The 22,766-nt window shown below is 37.5% G+C and overlaps 1 protein-coding gene across 1 annotated transcript in view; it reads left to right on the plus strand.

Moving 5' to 3' along the window:
• Window positions 1-5,551: 5,551 nt before the first annotated feature.
• Window positions 5,552-22,766, plus strand: part of Hltf (helicase like transcription factor) — a 57,014-nt gene continuing 39,799 nt past the window's right edge. The window contains exons 1-10 of the mRNA XM_021195653.1: window positions 5,552-5,753; window positions 6,893-7,100; window positions 9,962-10,128; window positions 10,708-10,841; window positions 11,467-11,564; window positions 13,548-13,622; window positions 14,669-14,860; window positions 17,465-17,560; window positions 19,854-19,920; window positions 21,160-21,253. Of these exons, the coding sequence (XP_021051312.1) occupies window positions 5,734-5,753; window positions 6,893-7,100; window positions 9,962-10,128; window positions 10,708-10,841; window positions 11,467-11,564; window positions 13,548-13,622; window positions 14,669-14,860; window positions 17,465-17,560; window positions 19,854-19,920; window positions 21,160-21,253 (1,151 nt within the window). The 5' untranslated portion in view covers window positions 5,552-5,733. The remainder of the gene's footprint in view (window positions 5,754-6,892; window positions 7,101-9,961; window positions 10,129-10,707; window positions 10,842-11,466; window positions 11,565-13,547; window positions 13,623-14,668; window positions 14,861-17,464; window positions 17,561-19,853; window positions 19,921-21,159; window positions 21,254-22,766) is intronic.

Below are 22,766 nucleotides of genomic sequence, written 5' to 3' on the forward strand. Positions count from 1 at the left end.
TTTTGGTTTTTGTTTTTTGTTTTTTTTGAGTCAGGGTTTCTCTGTTTAGCTCTGGCTGTCCTGGAACTCACTCTGTAGACCAGGCTGGACTTGAACTCAGAAATTCACCTGCCACTGCCTCCCAAGTGCTGGGATTAAAGGTGTGCACCTCTATGCCTGGCTTCATGTTCTCTTCTTAACCCACCGTTTTCCCTTAGCTTCTGTTTTCAAATATTCCTCCTACAATCTCTTTTGCTGGATCCTACATTTAGTTTTTTTGGACTCTAAAATTAGATGCCCCGAGGACATACCTTATCTATGCTCACTCTTTTAATGAAATCAACCAATTCCGTGGCTTTACCAACTAGCTGCATGTTCTCCCCACCTGCCCCAATTTACATCACCCAAATATCATTTTCTCCCATGAGCTTTCATCTTGGATGTGTAACTGACAATTTAATGTTTGCACTGCCTATTGTTTTTAGAGATTAGAAATCCAAAGGTAGATACTATGAGCTGGGTAAGATGCAGACTAGACAAAGTCTTCATGTGACCAGGCATAGAGAAGAGCAAGTGGAAGAGTAGATTCCTTTCCAAAGAGAAGACGAAGGAATACATTTATTAGAAATGCATAAAGATGTGACTGAACAGTTGAAAAGTAGCAAAAAGAAGATACATTGAAAAGAAGACAAGAACACAGATAGCTCCCGATGGAAGGGTCCTCATTGAACAGAGGGCCTGGGCAGAGCCCCATCCATAAATGGAACCAGGCATTCCTAGAGAATAGAGAGACAAACAGTCCCAATTCAGGGACAGCACAACAGCCCTCACGTGCCTCAAATAAAGATGCAGCTTTTGGTGAAACTCTGAGACAGGCCAGCAGTGGAAAGGAATCCCATGTTCCCACTCTATGTGACTGGGAGTGCAATGGCCCAGCATCCTCTTGAGAAGGAATCTATTGTTTAAAACTGAGAAGTCAGGGAGTGAATTTCTAAGGAGTGGTTTTTGAACTAAGATCTGAAGCATGAAAAAACTAGGCATGTTGGTCCACACAGAGGAAAGAGATATTTCAGAACCTTTAAGATCTTAACAAGCTGGTGGTACCAGTGCCATAATCAACAAAGACCATCACGGCTGAAACACACAGTCTTGAGACTCCTGATGTGAACTAGGACAAAGAAGGAACACAAAATGCCACAGATGTTTAGCCATCACATTACGCCAATTGTAACTCATTGGAACATCTGGGGTGATGGTATGATATTATATAATTAGAGGAAAGATCACTAGCTGCTGGATAAAGAACAAAACTACATTGGGAGGTGAACTAGGAAGGAGTTTAAACAAGAAATTGTCAGTAAAATAGTTCAAGTGGGGGCTGGAGAGATGGCTTAGCAGCTAAGAGCACTTCCAGAGGTCCTGAGTTCAATTCCCAGCAACTACATGGTGGCTTATAATCATGTATAGTGAGATCTGATGCCAACTAAACCTCATTCAGAAACAGACTTCAACCAACCATATTTCTCATTATGGGTTGAAGGACTCATTAGACAATAACTTATTTTACAAGATTAATAGCAAAGATCATATTATTCATTGCTCTTTTAAGAAATGATTTGTTTTTATTTTATGTACATTGGTGTTTTGGCTGAATGCATGTCTAGTTACAGACAGTTGTTAGCAACCATATGGTTGCTGGGAATTGAATCCAGGTCTACCTAGAAAGACAGCCAGTGCTCTCAACTTCTGAGTCATCTCTCCAGCCCTATTATTCATTTCTAAAAGCAAGTACTTGATACTAATTAGCCAAGCTGAACTAACTTTACTCAGCATTAATTTTCCATCACTTTTTCTGTTCTCCTAGTTATGGTTTGCCCAGCATTTTGTCATGAACTCTAATCTACTGGTACCTGGCTATGGGAGAAAAAGCAGTTATAAAAAAATAACAATTTTTCTCCTTTTAAATATTCTTTGGCTCTTTTTTGTGCATATGTGAGTATACATGTGCATGAGTGTGTGTATGTATGATATATGTGTATTTATACATGCAGGTTTATACACACAGAGGCCACAAGAAGTTGTTGCGTGTCTTGCTCTGTCATACTCTATTGTATCCCTTTTAGACAGCCTTAGCCCCAGAAATCTTCCTATCTCATTTATTCAATATGTATTTATCAGTAGAGACTTATATGGCATTTTTAATAGATTGGTAGTATAGAAACACACATAAATACATTTACATATCTTGGGGGCAGTATCTAAGGAAGCTTGGTATGGAACATTTTGAGTCTAATCTTCAGATGAATCCTTAGGTGATGGATGAGTGATAGCAACCCTTTTGGCAAAGGGAGCTTGTATAGGGCTTTTTTTTTTCTACATGATTATTTGAGTAGATAGGTTGGTTTTGTAGCTGAAGGACTGCCACACCCATTCCAGTAAAAACTGCCTGGCAGACCCAAAAGCTTGGACAAAGTCCCAAGGCAAATGTTTCACGGAAACTTGGTCTCCTGGAGCCTTGGCATCCTGTAGCAGGAATGTTCCAAACTTGTCCCTGCGTTAGTTGGTGAATGGATCTGTGTGCTTTCTTTCAGTATTGTTTTAGTATAGGTGACTCCAAGCAATGATTTGTCAAACACCTAAGCTAAATTGAACTTTGCTTCCTGGCCTTCACCAATGTCATAGGCAGTTCTTGAGCCAACCCTGGACTTGGAATTCAGTAAGAATGTTACCTATTCAGTAACATTCAGAACTGACTCCAGTATTGTAAGAGAGAGAGTGAAATAAATCAGGAATTACTATCTACTACATAGAGTTAGAAATTTCAGGGCAAGCTTAGCAAAGTAAGTTTAGAATTCTTATTATAGTTATGTATGGCAGACTACATTACTTAATAGAAGAAGGTCCCCCCCCAAAAACCCACTTAAAATAACAGCTGAGTCACTCCCATATACAGGAATTTACAATTGTTTATGAAGAAGATCAGGCTGTGGTTTAAGGAGGAACTAGAGTATTGCATTATTCATGAGAAGGTTAACTAGAGTGGAACTCCCTAATTAGAGCTATGGCTTGGGCGTGAAAGCCCTTGCCCCGGGAGCGTAAAGACCTCCCACCTGGCTTCTAAGAATATAGTTGACCTTAGATAGAGCTGTTTTTGTTTCAGTTGTTACATTGCCTAGTTCCTGCCAGTCTTTATGTATGCATTCTTCTGTTTTGTATAAAGAGTCATTAAGCAACTGGTAACCTCAATGTACCTTGGCTGATGTGTCACCTAACGTCCTTATTTTCTTCTGTTTATAAGTCTGATGCACCCTTTGAGAAATTACATTCAGATACAGCACTCTCTCTGTGTCAGTGTCTGTTTGTTATCCAGCTGACTTCTTGCCCATCTGAATACCAGGACCCTGATTCTCCTGCGGGCTGAGGGGCTGACTGAGTCCAGTCCGTGGCAAAGGACAATGGTTTGTCTTTGTTGTTGGGGTTTGGGTTTTTGTTTTCAACAGAAATAAATGCTGTTAAAGAACCATGTTATAAGGAATTTTATTATTTAGTCCAATGAGCATAGCTTTATTAATTTTACACATAAAATGTTACCAGTTACTGTGGAGGCTGAGGCGTCTGCCTCAGGATCAACATTGCCCTCAGGATCCCCAGCCTGGGTAACTTTCTGAGCCCTTGTCACAAAGTTTAAAATAAAATAAAGGCTGTGGACATAGCTTGTGGATAGAGAGCTTGCCTACGCTGGACAGGCCCTAAGATTCAATACCCAATGCTGAAAAAAAAAATCACACCAAAACTCAACTTCGCATTTGTATCATAATATACCACGAAGAAAGTAAACTATCCGAAGCAAGCGAAACATCATTATCTGCAGTAAGTTTCCTGTTGGGGGAATGAAATATTTCATTCTTCAGTTGTCACTCAGAGGAAGAGTGCCTGCTTAACATGCACACACACACACACAAAAAAAAAAAAAACAGGAAAGACGATGTACCATCAAATGGATCTTCTGCAAGGCTGATTAGCTGAGCTACAATGATTGTGCAGCATTTGAAATGCTGCAAACCCAGAGCCAAATTTTCTTAGGCCATCTTTAGCCTTCTGAATAGCTATTTATTGTCCTCCTCTGTACTTAACCCGTTTCTGTGAGCACAGGGTAAATCATTTGGAATGTACAACAGTGCTACCACTCAGCATCTTAGGTCTCTAGTAAAGGTCCCCCATAATACTTTTCCCCACCTACCTAATGGTCACACCAAATGTATTTGGAAAGTATCTTGATTCATGACTTTCTTTGTTCTGTTAGTATAAAAACTTCATGAAATGGCTTCAGTTAAAACATAGCCTTTGGGGTGGACTAATTCTGGGTTCCCAGGCCAGTTACTGATATTTGCCTCTAGCATAAATTGTCTCTTAATACTGTTAAAATTAGTTTTTTTTTTTTTTTTTTTTTTTTGTTCTTGCTTCTCTGTCTCTGCTTCTCTCTCCTTTCTTTTTAACATAGTATTCCCTAGGGTGCCATTCCAGCAGCCCATCCTCAAATGGTCTCATTTTACTTTTAGTTCACAGATCATCAATATTTAAGAGAATGAACACATGCCTCTTAAAACATCTTACTGGCCACCTTTCATCCTCTCCTCTGGAAGCATAAAATGGACCACTCTAGGAAGGATGACTTTCAATGTTTAAAATGTTTACAAACACATTCCGATGGTTTACAGCACACCATATTATGTTTGGCTCAGCAATACCATTAGCTTTCTCCTGTTGGTGCAGCAGAAGATGCAGCAGTTAATGTCTGTTTCATCAAAAGTGGTTTTATGGTCTTTCAAGATGCAGGAATCACCTTTACCTTGGCTGATACTGGTGCATACAAAACTCCAAGGTGGAATATCCCTTTAGATTATAAAGTTTCTTTACAGTGCCTCTTTCATTTCCCTAAGAAAACACACGTGGCACACACGTGGCCCCAGCCACCACCTTGGACCTTACACTAATGTTGGACCAGTCTCCCTCCCTTTTTCAGCAAGAGTTGTTAAGGTTGTCTTACTTTATGGTTTTCTTCTACCAAGAAAAGAAAAAAAAAACTTTTAAACATAATAAAAGGGAGGTGGGAGAAGGAAATTCGTAAGTTCTCACTCAGATTTCCAGAACTCAGGTTCTTGCATACATGGAGGGCACTAGGAACAAATAAGAGTCAGGGCTCAGCAGAGGAAATGAGGCAGGTATCCCACCCAGGGCTCCTTCAGGAGTAGGCCCTGTTAGGCATTCCATCAGAGAGGGAGGGGCTGACCTATAGGGACATCCCGGAGGCGTTAGGGCAGTGGCTAGAAGTCATCTTTCCCCCCAAGTCCGTCAGAACCTTGAGCCTGGTGGCTCACTCAAGAGGCCTCAAAGTTTTCCCGCGCAAGCCGCCTCGGACTGCGGAAGAACCCGGTCCAAGCGGGACGCGCCGCACTGCCTTTGAATCGCAGCCCAGGGCGGAGCTCCCCACCTCCTTGTATTCTGATTGGTCGATCTTCGCAGACTCTCCCTTTGGATTGGGCACTCGCGGTGCCGATCGCAGAACGTCACTGGTTCCGCAGACTGTTGCAGGAAGGAGTGGTGTGGGACACGTCTCGCTGGGCGGACGGACGGGGCCTCGCGGTTCTGATTTGGATTCTGGCGCCTGGGCCACGACGCCTTGAGGAGCTTTATCAGGCGGTCTGAGAAGATCTGGGGCGCCCAGGGCATCCCGAAGTCACCCCGCCCCGCGCCATGTCCCATACGTTCACGAGGTGAAGGGCTGAGGGGGGCTGGGCGTGAGGCCAATGGCTCCGCGCTATCTTCAAGTGGAGGTGCACGCCCGCGCGCTTTATAGGTGCAGATCGCATTCTCGTGGCGCAGTTTGCATCCCTTCTGCGGGTCGCTTGCCGGTGTTGCTCAGGAGGCACCAAGGCATTGTTGCGGCAGACCAGAGTGGCAGCAAAGACCTCGGGGAATCTGAGTCATGGACTGGGGCTTTCCTACTGTTAGCTAGGCGTTGTTAGGGTAACAGCTCCGGACCCGGTGTGTTTCCTGGCACTGTGCAAAAGCGTACTAAAGCATATTTGCGGAGGAGCTGAGAGGAAAACATGCGACTTGATAGCCCTGTGTGTTTTTAGGTGAATAACATCTTCTAGGAGGCTTCCAGCAAACACCTCTTTTCATCATCCACAGTGGTTTTCATGCCCATTCTTGCAATAATTATCCCTATCCTTTAAAATAATAGGGTGATGTATAGGTAATGGGGCTTCAAGGTCAGCTCTCTATAACGTCACAATTTAGATACCCGGTTTAAAATGGGTTCTGTTCCGAAGGAGTTAAAGCAGAGGTTGCTGTGGATGTATTTATGTCAAAAGTTAAAATTATTTTCATAGCCAGCAGTGGTAGCCCAGTACCTGGGAGGGAGAGGCAGGTGGATCTCTGAGTTTGAGGCCAGCCTGGTCTACAGAGAAACCCAGTTTCAGAAAAGGAAAGAGAAGAGGGGAGAGAAAGGGAAGGGGTTAGCAGATGGGAGAGAGAAAAGAAAAGAAGTATGATAATGGTTATTTGTTTTTTTTTTTTTATAAATCCCTCTCATCTTCGTCAGTGGGCGTTGAGAAAATTGACATGTAACTGTAGCTTCAGGCATCGCATATATTTGATGTAAATAGCTAGTTTTCACCAGGAAAGCAGTTCAAGTATTTAACAGGTCAGATTGCTGATAACCTTCCCCCCACTGAATTCTTGATTTATTCAGGGAAATTGTTAGGTGATTGTTGCCACATAGCATTTCATTTGCTGAAATAAAATGTAAGGATGTGATCAACCTGAAAATACTATTGACTGTGTTCTTTAAGAAAAACAAGTCCTGTTTTTTGTTTTTTGTTTTTTTTTTTGTTTTGTTTTAAAATAGGGGTGCTGTTTGGAAGTATTTGCAGTCTGTCCAGTATGGATCCCATGAAAATATTCCAAGACTTTCATACCCAACTTTCTTGCCACGTTTTGAATTCCAAGACATTATGCCTCCAGATGACTCCCTAACTAGTGATGAAGAGCAAGATTTAGTTTTATTTGGAACTATGAGAGGACAAGTTGTTGGATTACGCTATTACACAGGAGTTGTAAGTATAAGATTAGATAATAAAATTGTGGTATGTTTATGGTTTTAACAGTAAGTTATATTAAAAGGTGATTATATACAATTACTGTTTTACTTTGAATGAAAGGCTAGTCATAAATACCTTTACCAACTTTGATTAACTTTTTACATTTCTACTATGCTTATAGTTTATAAAGCACTTTTGCCCACAAATTTGGTCCTTGTGATTACTGAGGAATGTGGTAAATTTAAGAAATGACTTCAAATCCATCATGCTTTGCATTAGGTTATCCATTTTTGTAATAAGAACAGTTCTTGCTCTTTCTTATTTATTCCTGTTCTCTGAAATGAATGTTTATGAAAGTGTGTGTGAGAAAGAAAATGGGACAGATAGAAATATATATATATATATATATATATATATATATATATATATATACATATAGCAATCAATAATTGGATTTTGTTGATTATTTAAAATGTATTTTTTCCAGTTATGATCAAAATTATTATATTAGTTTTGGCTGTTATGGGCTATAAGGTCCATTTTCATTTCCTGCTATAGATGTGTATCATTTAAAAGGAAGGTTTCTTTTGTGGAATCTTGTTGTTTTCTTACTTACTTTCCCCCTTCTCTCATTGTTTTCATATTTTTATATTAAAGTTCATTAATTTTTTTCCATGGGGGAGGAGTTTGAATTAGGACTCTAGCCTAGGCTGGTCTGGAACTCTCTAAGTAATCCAAGGTTGACCCTGAACTCATAGTGAACTCATAGTGGTCCACTTGTCCCAGCCTTCTGAGTACTTGATGGTCTCAGAACTTTTTATTTGTAATTGAAATTTCAGGAGATTCCTTGGAGGAATTCTGTGTTTCCTGTTTTCATGTTTTTATTCTCTGTATTTTTTATGTTGGCATAACTCAAGTTGTTTAGTAGTTGTATGAGATGTAGTATATATGAGATTACTTAGGGAAGGACAATTGTTTTTTGAATTTTTTGTGAATTCATAATTTTCATTTTCTACTTGAGAATTTGTCCAAATATAAAGTGCTTGGTCCACATTTTTTCTGGGTATCCTAACATTGCACAATATAGTGATACTGAAAATTTAGGGTTTTCTGACTTAAGTAAATTGGAATTTTTTTTGCCTGATGATTAAATGATATGTGTTTTTTTTTAAAGTCTAATAGTTTTATTAAAGTATTCTATAAATTTGTTTGCTCTTATTTCAGAATAAATTCTAAGACTATACTTTTAAGTGTTCGTTTATTCTAAAGCCATTTCCTTTTTAGAAACTCCTTACGTTCTCATTTACTTCCTCGATGTTTCCCTAGTGTCCACCCATGTCTGCTATAGCCTCTGAATTCTTTGTGCTGTCATTTTCCACTTTTCTGTTTTTTGCCCACATCATTTCTTTTTCTTACCGTGCTTTTCAGATGTTCTGTTTACACTTGTGCTGATGGTAGTACTTAGTATTCACTCGTGAAATCTTTATCTTCTAGTCATTTTAACAATTCTTAGTTGGCGTCTATCTATTCTCTGGCTCTCACATCCTTTTATGAGTTGTATTTCATATTTGTGCTACTTCAATTTATAGTTTTCTAAATTACACTTCTATGAAGTGTTAGGTTATAGTTATTAATCTCAGAACAATCAGTTATATTGAGCTTAGAATAATTTCTATGATACTAGTTAACTAATAAGAATGTATATAGATGGGGCTGGAGAGATGGCTTAGCGGTTAAGAGCACTGACTGCTCTTCCCAAGGTCCTGAGTTCAAATCCTAGGAACCACATGGTGGCTCACAACCATCCATCATGAGATCTGGCACCATCTTCTGGAGTGTCTGAGGATAGCTACAGTGTACTTATATATAATAATAATAATAATAATAAAACAATGTATATAGATTACATGTTTAGTTCATTTTCCTACTGTATATATTTGCAGGTAATATCGTCCTTTTAAAACATGGAATTTTCATAAAGTTTTTATAGTATAACTTACTTTACATATTCTATCATTTCTCAATAAATGCACTTACATAAATTGAAATCATTTTAATAAAAGTAAACCCTAACAGAAAATGGTTAGTTACTCCCATAACAGTCACGGCCCTGTTATACCCATAGACAGTTCTTATCACACCAGTCACTGCAGGTCACATGGTTCTCAGCTGAGTAAGATTGTTGATGACCCCTTACCTGCCACCAGAGGACTCCAGGGCACCTTCCAGTACTATGAAAGCAACTCAGCAGGGACTGAGTCACTACCTCCTTCATTCCTCCAGGTCCTGTGGCCAATGTGTATGATGTGTCTATGCTTGTAAATGTGAACATGGATAAGCAGGTGTCTCTGACCCAACTATACCTGGGCATGTATAGCCAAAGATTACCTATCTTGAACAATGTAAGGTGTAATTTGACTGTACCTTTCAGATTTTAATGGTTTATTAACCTTCCTAATGAATATAAATTAGACAAGTAGAGAAGAAGAACCATTGTAAAACATATTCCTTAATTATTTCTAGTTTGGGCTGGGACTGTGGCTCAATTGATAAATGCTTTGTAGTCCTTACCAAGCCCTAGGTTAAGTCCCTCACACAATAAAGTGCTGACAATGGCGGTGCAGACCTGTAATCTCAGCACTTAGGAACAAGTGGAAGAAGGATCAAGTTTTTTAGTTCAAGGTCATCTTTGGCTACATATCTAATTTGAGGCCAGCCCTGGATACATGAGACTCTGTTCCAAGCAAGCAAGCAAGCAAGCAAACAAAGAAAAACTAACCATAATGCATGAATGGAAATTCTAGAAACCGAACAACTAAGTCAAGCTATTACTCTTCATATTTATATATTTACCATCTGTTCCTTATTTTTACTAGGTAAATAATAATGAAATGGTTGCTTTACAACGAGAGCCTAATAATCCCTATGATAAGAATGCTATTAAAGTAAATAATGTGAATGGAAATCAGGTTGGCCATTTAAAGAGAGAGCTTGCAGCTGCCGTGGCCTATATCATGGACAACAAATTGGCACAAGTGGAAGGGTAATGTGCTTTCAGAGTTTAATCGTTGTGTTTTTAGTTATCTTTGAATATGTTAGTACTTTTGGAGCCTCTGGAACTGTCATGGCTCCTAAGATTATTGTACTTTAGATATGTTCAATTTTCTTCTCTGCCTTTTCTTTCGAGCAAATAGTTGTCCTCTCTAATTCTCTTTACATTATAACCATGGAGAAAAAAAGGTTTTTGTTTTCCCTTGGGTTTACATATTAGGAAGTATATCCTGTCTCTTGCTATTTTACCTAGCTTAACTCACAGTGAATCTCCGGCCTCAAACTCTTCCTGAGTGCTGTCATGACAGGCATGCGTTACAACAGGCATTTCATGATGGTGGGCTCCTGGCAGTACAACCTGGCCTCGAACTCTGAACCCTTCCTTAGCCTCCTATGTACTGTGATTAGAGGTGTACCCCGTCTTGAGTGTTGGTTTTATTTCCTTTTCCGGTTTTCAAATTTGCTTAAATAATTCCTTCTTTTATATGTCTGTGTTTGGTGGTATATTTAACATTCAGAATTAGTATAAAAATAACTTTCAATTTCTCATTTTTCTCTCTTCCTGTAATAGTGTAGTTCCTTTTGGTGCAAGTAATACTTTTACCATGCCGCTTCATATGACTTTCTGGGGAAAAGAAGAAAATAGAAAAGTGGTTTTAGATCAGTTGAAAGAACATGGATTTAAGTTGGGTCCCACACCAAAAAGTAAGTTTGATATTGTAAGATAAAGTAATTAGTCTCTATGAGTTTGATTGGCTAAACTTAAAATGTGCAAATGCTCCAAGTTATAACTTTTTGGTAATCTTCTGGAGAACTTGCTGACTTTTCCTTTTATAATTTTATTGGAATACAGTAATTCATCATGTGACAACAGGGCACATTCTGGGGAATGTATCAGGTTGATTGTCATTGTGTAACCATTGTAGACTACTTATACAAAATAGTTAACTTTTAGACAAGAAGAATTGATTGATAAGGAATGAAAAAGAATTTGATGTTTGGTTAGAACTTATTCAAACAGTATGTGATTATTTCAGTAATATAAGTATTTTTTTTTTATTTGGGAATGATTTAGTATATAGCTTTAAAAAATTTTTTAGGTCTAGGAATCTGATTCAGTGGTAGTATACTTAAATAATGTATTATGTTTTGTTTCATTTTTAATATTCATTGCAGTACTAACTGTCTATGCTAGGCAAGTATTCTGCCACTGAGGTGAGGTACACAGCCCAGTGTGGGAAGTTTTAATACTGTTTGATATGTTAGTTCATTCCTACTGCTTAATTTCCCTTTACTTGGTTATTTTATTTCTGATGTTTGGAAACGATAGCTTTAGGGTCGAGTTTGGAGAATGCACGGGGCTCTGGAAGAGCTGGACCAAGCTATAGTAGGCCGGCTCATGCTGCAGTGCAGATGACAACTGCACAGGTAAGCTTTCTGTGGTTGGTTGCTTTTGTCTTGAGTCAAGGTCTCATTCAGGCTTACGTCAGAAGTCACTTATCTAACTGAGCGTGGCCTTGAACTCCTGGTCTTCCTGCCTCTGCCTCTCAAACACTGGGCTTACAAATGTTTGTCACCTCTGCTGCCACAGATATGCCTTTATTTTGTACTGTAATGTAAATTTTTAGTGCTAAAGGCTACTGTTTAAAAGAATAAGTTGAATATCTATGTGCTGGTATTAGTAATCTTTAGGTATATTGTTTAAATTATAGTGAAAGTATAACAAATAGAATATAGATATTTATTTATAAACATAGTCTAAAAAGGCAGTGATAAGGAATACATTCATCCCTTTTAATTCTGGAACCATCCAGTCTCTTATATAAAATAGCATTGTTTTTATATAGAGTCTCTGCACATGCTATGTATTTTAAACAATTTCTAAATTAATTTTCTGCCATCATTCACATTATAAATCTGCTATAAGTATAAAGGATATATAGTAGTTACACCATATTGGTTATGGAATAATGGCAAGGGAAATGTATGTATACAGACTCAGTATAAACATAAATTTTGTGTGACTATTGTTGTTTAGCTAGATCTATGAAAAGGAAGGTAGATTCACATATATATATATAAAACTATACATTCATAAAATGTATATATATATATATATATATATATATATATATATATATATATATATATATATGTTTGAAACTTTTAGAATGTCTAAAGTAGTGATAAAAAACACCAGAATGTGAAAACTATTCTCTTTTCAAAAAGGTTGCAAATACAGTCTTAAAAAAACTTAACTTAAAAATTTTGGTGTATTCTACTTTTTTTGCCTGATTTGTAATTCAGTATGTTGTTACACCAAGGTACTCCAAAAATATAAACAGTGTTTGTTAATGGTAATATAGATGACTTAGACAATAACATTAAAACATTTTTATAACTGTGTCTCCACTAATGTTTTTCAGCAGTAGCATTAAACCATTTTATATCCGTTTACCCACTAGTGAGATTCATTTTGTTTCCCAGTTAGTTTTTCCTCAGTGTTCAAAAGGCATGAGCCTGTGCTTTGTGGGCAAACTGTAGGCCACCTCTATTAAACTGCCTTCTAGATGGCTGCTATCTATTCATATGCTAATTTTAAGAAATGATAAGACATATGGTGTAAGTTACTTTAAAACTGAGCTAGACTGGGCTGGAGAGATGGCTCAGTGGTTAAGAGCACTGACTGCTCTTCCAGAGGTCCTGAGTTTAATTCCCAGCAACCACATGGTGGCTCATAGCCGTCTATAATGGGATTGGATGCCCTCTTCTAGTGCGTCTGAAGAGAGCAACAGTGTACTCACACAAATAAAAACAAACAAACAACCCCCCCACAACTGAAACTACATCAGTTTTAATGGTCAGCTAAATTAGTGTAATAATGAAATTGTCCTATTAGCCTAACATTTTATAGAACATAGCAAGTTAGATGTATCTAGTAGGTCTCCCAAAATGCTAAAAAGAATAACAGAATTTTAATGGCAGAAAGAACCTTGGCCGTTTAGTTTATTTCATATTCTTGATTTTATGAAGGTAAGACATAGGCCATATCTATGCCTAAACATGCAGAGTCATTTGTGACAGGACTGTGACTGGCATTTTAGAGCTTCATCAATGTCCTTTCAGTAGCATTAGGACTGGGCCTTGTAAATGCTGGGACCAGTGCTTTCTCTGCAGACTGAATCCTTGCTCCTTTATAACTCTTGTGTATGTTCATACAAAGTGAGTGCATTTACTTCTATAGAAAAATTACCTTATATGTTTGTCAGTGAGTGGTGGGCTATCTCAGATACTTACTTTATGCATCTCTGAGCATTTGATTTGTTCAATGAAATGATTTTTAAATCTATAAGTTACATAATATTTACACTTTAATAGGTTTGTTCAGCATTTATTACTTTTTAACTGTAGCTCAAAACGGAATTTGACAAATTATTTGAAGATTTAAAAGAAGATGATAGAACTGTTGAAATGGAACCAGCTGAGGTACTGAACTTGTATATTTAAAAAAATTATTGCTGTATATCTTGTATGAAGTTTTTTTTTTTTTTTAAAGAATTATTTATTTTATGTATATGAGTACACTGTAGCTGTTTTCAGACATGCCAGAAGAGGGCATCGGATCCTATTATAGATAGTTGTGAGCCACCATGTGGTTGCTGGGAATTGAATTCAGAACTTCTGGAAGAACAGTCACACAGACACAGTTCTTAATATGAGAGAAAATGTAATGTTGGTCTGGCTTTCTTTCTAGGCCTGGCCTTTTCCACAAAATAATGACCAAATTCCATCTATTTTTCTATAAGACATGATTTTGGCTAAATAAATAATATGGCTGAATAAAACTCTACTCTGTAAATATATTGCCTTTTATTTCTATTAATTGATGGCACCTAGGCTGATTATAAGATTTATTTTATTAATTTATATGTGTACACTGTAGCTGTCTTCAGACACACCAGAAGAGGGCATTGGATCCCATTACAGATGTTTGTGAGCCACTATGTGGTTGCTGGGAATTGAACTCAGGACCTCTGGAAGAATAGTGTTCTTAACCACTGACCCATTTCTCTAGTCCTGGCTATCTGTGTTTTGTTTTGGTTTGTTTTGGTTTGGTTTGGTTTTTTTTTTTTTTTTGAGAAATGTCTGTTTTCTTCATTTACTCATTTGCTGATAGACAAGTACTTTCAGAAAATGATTTCAGAAACTCAAAAAAAAATCATTCTTGGAACTGACCAATGGTGTTGCATAACATTAAAAAGCTTCTGCGTAGAAAAGGAAGGAGTTGCTGGGCTGCAGAGATGATAGAACACTGGGGAAATCTCTTCCAGTTCCATGTCCAGGACGATGTCTGTTGATATCTAGGAAATTTAAAGAACTCAAAGATATACCAATGATTAAAATGTAAAGCTTCGGAATTATTAACTGCCTTGGTAATTTATACATTTCCTACTACAAGAAGATAACTCAGGTTCTGCTTATGAAAAGAGAAAAAACTGATTATATTTCTCTTTATGATGTTATATTTTTAGGCTATTGAAACACCATTGCTTCCACACCAAAAACAAGCTCTAGCTTGGATGATTGCACGAGAGAACAGCACAGAGCTACCACCATTCTGGGAACAGCGCAATGACTTATATTATAATACAATAACAAATTTTTCTGTGAAGGAACGACCGGAAAATGTTCATGGAGGAATTTTAGCTGATGATATGGGTTTGGTAATCTTTTTTTCTATAGTTAGAAAAATCTTACAATTAAAATTTTGTAGAAAGAAAATTTTGAGCTGAAAGAAGAGTATCAGCTTAGGACTAGGTTTGCTTTCAGTGTGATAGAAAATACATTTGGTTGGTTGGGTTTTTTTTTTTCTTTTTTTTCTTATTTTTCTTTAAAAATAGTGTCTACTTGGGAACCAACAGATGGGTCAAATAACAAAGAATAGTCTTAAGTTCAGACCAAGAAAGGAAAGCTGAAGAGAGGGAGTTAGAACCCATGGTTCAGCTCATACTCAGGTGCAGTGTGTGGCTTGATGGGTAGTGACATTGACATGACTATAGACAGGCCACTCTTCTAGCAGTGTCCAACCCCATTCCAAGGGGCTATACTCCTGTTAACGCTAAGGTTCCCTAACCAGAATCAGGACAAACCCCTGACTCCGTACCCCTGGCAGTTTTCTTACAGCCCCCTTTCCATCTTTTCTTCTTTAGCTCTATTCTGGGGATTACATAGATGTTAGCCATACTAGGCATGCATTCTTCCTACTGGCCTACTGGTCAGACTCCCTTGGTGTTTTTAATAACACTGTTGCTATGGGAGAAAACAGGACGGTGTTTGAAATCATATTTTAGCACAGATACTATGTATGCAACATAGTAGATATTTGTGACTGGTTACCATAGCCATTCCTGTGGGTTTGGTCATAAAGCTGTCTCTTGGAGCTCTATAACGTTTATAGTATTAGGCATTAAACTAAATAGTTTTGAAATACTTGAACAATAACTTATGTAAGACTAAACTTATATAAGTAGCACAATTTAAGGACAATTCTAAACAATAACATATATGAGAATGCTGTCTCCTTTGTTTTGCAAGTTGTTTTGATGCTTAGGAGAAAAAATTGGGAGCTGAACTGTCATATTATTACTGTACTTTATATGTTTATATTTTGAGTTTCAGTTCTGGGAGATATAGTCCATTATGGGGAAGATACAGGGGGAGATTTAAGTGATTTAACTGTCATTGCGAATGATTGAGTTCTAAGACAAATTTTCTTCAAAGTAACCAATGTAAGGTCTAAGGCCTTGTCTTCGAAGGAAACTACAAATAGGTTGTTAGAGTTAATATCAATTTGTAGTCAAAAGTTAAAATGTTACAAAACTTGCGTGTTATAATATGACTAAAGCAACTAAACTATAGTCAAGAGGCAGAGAAATGGATGCTGACGATTATGCCAGCCTTTGGAACAGTGCCATACACTGAGTAGCTTATCCTACCTCATTAAACTAGTCTAGAAATGTTATAACAGACGTGTTCCAGAGGTTTTTCTCCCAGGAGATGATAGTTTCTATCCAGTTCACAATCAGTATTTCTCTCACATGTATTTGAAAGGTTTTAAGATAATTTTCGATTTCTTTGGTAAAATACTACAATCCAAGTATTTAATCATTAAAGGTACTTACTGCGCAACGATACTGAATTATTGTCATTGAAATTTGCACTGTGCACATTGTATATTAAATGATTCACTTGATGATTTTATAAGGATTTTATAATGAGTCTTGTCCATTGGAAAGTTGTAGATCTACCACATACAGTAAAGTTCATACAGTATTGAAAGCTTTCATTTTTTAACTTTACCACTAATTGTATGAGAAAAGGGGTTACATTTTTTGACAGTTGCTTTAGTCATATTATAACATGCAAGTTTTGTAACATTTTAACTTTTGATTACAAATTGATATTAACTCTGACAACAATTTGTCAATTTGTAGATTCCTTTGAAGACAAGGCCTTAGACCTTACATTCGTTACTTTGAAGAAAATTTGTCTTAGAACTCAATCATTCGCAATGACAGTTGCTCATTTATTCTTTCCAGTAAAACCAGTGTATGAGTGTGTGTGTGTGTGTGTGTGTGTGTATATATATATATATATATNTGTGTGTGTGTNTNTATATATATATATATATATATATATGCATGTAACAAAAATTACTGAAAAAAGAGGCCATGCATGAGTAGAAGAGTGAGGAGGGATTTCTGGGAGGGTTTGGAGGGAGGCTAACTGTGCCTGAGGACTGTTATTGAGAGTCTTCTGGCCCCCGTACATATGTATACTCACACATCTACCTTCTTATATGCACACACACACACATGCACATACACACAAATAATTTTGGTATTATATTCTCCTGAAAGAATATAAGAGGACCAAACTTTGGGGACTGCTTTAAAATTGCTAGATTTATTTCTGTATTACTGTGAATCCTACTATTGAAAATAATGGAAATGTCTTGATGTACATGTTAGAATTTCTAATTATTTTAAATTAGCTATGAGGTTCATAGTGTGTTAGTCCTTCTGTAAAATGACAATTTTCCATGATGTTTGTAGTTTCCATGGTGTTGTTGAAGTCATTTGGTATAAGATAGTTTTTTCTTAATTAAGTGAACTACTTACTTTTCATTAATAACTGCATTATTTAACAACCATGCATGCTGTGGATTTGACTGATACTCAGTATTTTATGATTTTAGAATAGGTTTTGAAATGTTCTCAATATGGGTTTTAGCATCTGACCATCTGTCTTTAAAATTTATTTTAAAGGGCAAAACTCTTACTGCCATTGCTGTAATTCTTACCAACTGTGATGATGGCGGGCCTCTCCTCAGTGGGAGAGGTGAGAAGACTCATCCAGGAAAGGTAAGAAAGAGTGTCCTGTGAGGGCCGCTGTGCTTGCTTGCTTGTTTTCTCTCCTTTTAAGATTTATTTATTTTATGTACGTGAGTACACTGTAGCTGTACAGATGGTTGTGAGCCTTCATGTGGTTGTTGGGAATTGAATTTTTAGGACCTCTGCTTGCTCTGGTCAACCCCGCTTGCTCGGGTCAGCCCTGCTTGCTTGGGTCAACTCTGCTTGCTCAGTCCCTGCTTGTTCTGGCCCAAAGGTTTATTTATTATTATACATAAGTATACTGTAGCTGACTTCAGATACGCCAGAAAAGGGTGTCAGACCTCATTACAGGTGGTTGTGAGCCACCATGTGGTTGCTGGGATTTGAACTTAGGACCTTCGGAAAAGCAGTCAGTGCTCTTACCTTGCTGAGCCATCTTGTCGGTCCCCATTGTACTTTCTGTAGAATTTTGTATCTCATTAAAAGGGTTTACAAATACCTGGCAATAGATGGTCTTTTTGTACCAATTTCTGTGCTGGTGTATATCTGGTGAATATCTTTATCTCAGTACTCAAGAGGCTGAAGTGGGTGGGTCGTGAATGCAGAGGTCAGTCTGCTCTACATAGTGAGTTCCAGGACAGTCAGCGCTATATAGTAGGAGCCTATTTAAGAAGGACAACAACAGGAAGAACAAACATTTTAAAAACCCAGAAGATACACACACACACACACACACACACACACACACACACACGGCATAAGTGCCATATCTGTCTTAGTTCTATTACTGTGAAGAGCACCATAACCATTATCATGGTGGGGAACAAGGTAATCGGCAGGCAGGCATGGCTGCAGAGCAGCAGCTGAGAGATGACAGAGAGGGGGGAGGGAGAGAAGGAGGGAGGGAAGGAGGGAGGGAAGAATGGGGGAGGAGCAGAAATGAGTCCTTTGACCTGCTTATTGAGATGTTTTAAAAAATATTTTACTTTTATTGAGACTTTACTAGAATCTCAGATTTAGTGGGTTTTTTGTTCTGCTGTAAATACTATTGCTGTATCTTGTCAGCTTTGGGAATTCCTGAAAAGAGAGCAATGGTAATTGCAGCCTAATGGTAGATATATTATTTACTGAATAGGTAGTCTTGGTTTGAAAATTTGGTGTGAATGTTTTTTATTCTAAAATAAATATCATTAATTTTTTTCACAGTAACATAATTGAGAGGTTTTTCTTTGTGTGTATTCATTTGGAAAGATAAAGAGCAATTAATTTTTAGTTTTTTTTTAGAGATTGTATTATTGCTGTTTACTAATGTTTTAAGCAAATGTCTATGTATAATTAGAAAGCTAAGAAGGTCCACCACTGCTCTGCTGGTGGGATTGCAAGCTGATACAACCACTCTGGAAATCAGTTTGGCAGTTCCTCAGAAAATTAGTCATAGTACTACCAGAAGATCCAGCAATACCTCTCCTGGGCATATACCCAGAAGATGTTCCAACTGGTAATAAGGACACATGCTCCACTATGTTCATAGCAGCCTTATTTATAATAGCCAGAAGCTGGAAAGAACCCAGATGTCCCTCAATAGAGGAATGGATACAGAAAATGTGGTACATTTACACAATGGAGTACTACTCAGCTATTAAAAACAATGAATTTATGAAATTCTTAGGCAAATGGATGTATCTGGAGGATATCATCCTGAGTGAGGTAACCCAATCACAAAAGAGCACACATGGTATGCACTCACTGATAAGTGGATATTAGCCCAGAAGCTCGGAATATACAAGATACAATTCATATACCACATGAAGTTCAAGAAGAAGGAATACCAAAGTGTGGATATTTCAATCCTTCTTAGAAGGGGGATCAAAATACCCATGGGAGGAGTTACAGAGACAAAGTGTGGAGCAGAGACTGAAGGAAAGGCCATCTAGAGACTGCCCCACCTGGGAATCCATCCCATATACAGTCACCAAACCCAAACACTATTGTGGATGCCAAAAAGAGCTTGCTGATAGGAGCCTGACATAGCTGTCTCCTGAGAAGCTCTGCCAAATACAGGAGGAGACAATACAAATACAGAGTTCCTGACATATACAGGAGTGGATTTAAGTGAGATTTTCATTTTTGAGATACCATTGAAAACATTTAAATCAGTTTGTATATGTGTGTAATTTTTTTTTAAACCTATCTATCTTCCCATTACTTTAAAATCTGGTAGCATCTTTAAGTTGTTTTTATTATGTAAAGTAAAGTAATATAAAACAAGATCTTAACTTCATTTTAAACTGATACGTCACTGTAGAAACTGTCTTTTACATAGGAATACAAGGATGAGACCATTAAACTCAGAGGAAGTAATATGAACAAGAAGGAAGATGGACACTCAGGTGAGTTTTAATTATGAACATGGTCTGACCACTTTATGGATGATTTTCTTACTTCATAATTCTCTCTTGGGTTTTGTGATATGCAGAAATTTAGGATTGCTTTTTTTAAATATATATATAAAAACAACAACAACAACAACAAAAACACACCTCCTGAAGACTGGTAATCAGGAAAGGTTTTGTCCAAATAGTTGGGTTGGTTATTAGTATACCAGAAAAATTAGGGGAAAATGTTTCTTGTTGGGAGAAAAAATTTCTGTAAAGAACAGTTTAAAGAAATAAATAATGTGCTTTAGAACTCTATTTTAATTATAATGCAGTGTGCTTCGTTAAAAGGAAGGAAAGCTAGAAAGATTAATTAGAACCAATTCTGAAGTCAAAGAAGGGAAGAGACCTGTGATTTTAGGAGTCATGGGGTTTATACTTGAATTTCTGATCCAGGTTGAAGCACAGAAAGGCTGTGCTTCAATAGATGAGTGTGTAAAGAGCTGGTAGTAACTGCCCTGGGTAAGCCTGGGAAGCAGTGAAGGGCAGAAAACGTTCTCAGAGGGTAGAACTGAGTGCAGCTGTTTGCTTTTTCTGATGTAGGAGGATATTTGGATGTAGGGGCAAGAACAGTTGTTAAGCTTATAGGAGGAAATGAGAATTGAAGAAAAACTACGTAAGTTACCATTCTTAAGGTGGAAGGACTACATGAATAAGTGGGTGGAGGGGGAGAGGTAGGAAAGTTGGCTATTGTTGATAATGCATCCAATTGTGATTGCAAATTTAATGAAGTTGTCTGCAAATTAAAATTAGTTTGATTTTTAGGCCAACAGTACTGTATTGTAGAATGTGGGAGGACTAAGCAATGGTAAGGAAATTGACAGTTAATATTTGGAAATAGAGATGTATCAACTACCTATTAGTCTCTCTCTCTCTCTCTCTCTCTCTCTCTCTCTCTCTCTCTCTCTCTCTCTCTGTGTGTGTGTGTGTGTGTGTGTGTCTGATCAGAAGTAAATTCAGCCTCTAGGTTGGCCAATGCATATTAGAAAAAGATGTTTTGTTGGGTCATAAAAGCTGAAAGTACTTTCCAATGGAAAATTACTAGGTTAGGAGAAATGTGGAAACAATTCTCTGGGGCTTGGGAGGAGTGAAGTTAGTAAAGCTCACGGCTGCCTATGGGAAAAAATCTAACCTTTCACTCAGATGATGCTATTTTAAGACAACTTGATAATTCTCTGTGCTTCTTTGAAATAGAGTCATCCACGTGTGGTGAAGAACCCAGTATTTCAGGTACTCCGGAGAAGAGTAGCTGTACTGTGTCAGAACTGTCTAGTGTCTGCCCTAAGAGGTAAAGTGCTGCAGTTTAACTGCATGACATGCTTGCTCACACTCTTCCTCTGCTTTCAGTTCCTTTAAATACATTTCTAATTGCAGATTGCTAAAGCACAATGACAGTTCTCGTTTTTAAAGATGATAGGTAATATTGCTCTATAAAAAGGGAATTTATTCTGAAATCATTCTGCCAGTCTTCCCCTATTTTTCATTTTAAAATTGAAAGTAGGGCTGGAGAGATGGGTCAGTTGTAAAGAGCTGACCTCTGACTGCTCTTCCAGAGGCTGTAAGTTCAATTTCCAGCAACCCCATGATGGCTCAAAGTCATCTGTAATGGAAGCTGATACCCTCTTCTGGTGTGTCTGAACACAGCTACAGTGTACTCATGTAAATGAAATAAATCTTTAAAAAATAAGTGAAAGTAGTAGTTATCTATAAAATATATGATAATTTTTAAAACCACTACTACTTTCCCCTTATTTTTTTGACCTTTTCTTTTTTTTTTAATTGTTGAGACAGTAAGAGTTCATTTACCTTCTTAAATAAGTGTAGACACCAGGTTTTGTTAAATAGTGTAGTCTCCCATCAGTGTACATGAATGTGATCTTGTGTCTAAATATCCACTACCAATTCCTCAGCAGCAAACAGAAAATATGGTCTAACTGATGATTCTGTCATTTATTCCCACTTGAACTGAACTCAGAATCATTACTTACTGTTTTTTTCTTACTTAAAATTATTTTATTTTATTTTTTTTAAAGATTTATTTATTTTATTTATATGAGTATACTGTAGCTGTCTTCAGACACACCGTCATATCCCATTATAGATGGTTGTGAACCATCATGTGGTTGCTGGGAATTGAACTCAGTGCTCTTAGCTGCTGACCCATCTCTCCAGACCTTTTCATTTTATTGTTTTATATGTATGTTTGCTTGTATGTATGCTTTCTGAGTGCCACATGTGTGCCTGGTGCTCAGGAAGCCAGAAGAGGGCATTGGGTCTCTTGGAACTGAAGTTACAGATCATTGTGAGCTGCTATGTGGGTACGGGGAATTGAACTCAGGTCCTCTAGAAAAGGAACCCATGCTGGTAATCCCTGAGCCATCTCTCTAGCCTATTTTTCTTCGTCTTTGTTTGTTTGTTTTTCAATTTTGTTTTGTTTTGTTTTGTTTTTGCTGTTTTGTTTTATTGAGACAAGGTTTTTCTAAGTAGCCCTAGCTGTCCTGGAACTCACTATGTAGACCAGGCTGGCCTCGAACTACTGCCTGCCCCTGCTTCCCAAGTGCTGGAATTAAAGGTGTATGCCGTTACTGGCCCCAGTTTCCTTCTTGTGTAAATGCTAAATCTTAAAACTGAACTAGTCATGAGCCTATGCAATATAGCACTATTAGGTAGAACAGATCAAATAAAAGGAGATGGATTATGTAATGAGGAAAAATTAGACAAACAGCAGTCAGTTGCGTGTATTATAGCCAATACAGATGAGCTTGCTCTCAAATAGTAATAGTTTTAGGACTTTTGAATAC

This window comes from Mus pahari, chromosome 4 (genome assembly GCF_900095145.1).
Source record: "Mus pahari chromosome 4, PAHARI_EIJ_v1.1, whole genome shotgun sequence".
In the NCBI taxonomy this organism is placed as follows: Eukaryota; Metazoa; Chordata; class Mammalia; order Rodentia; family Muridae; genus Mus; species Mus pahari.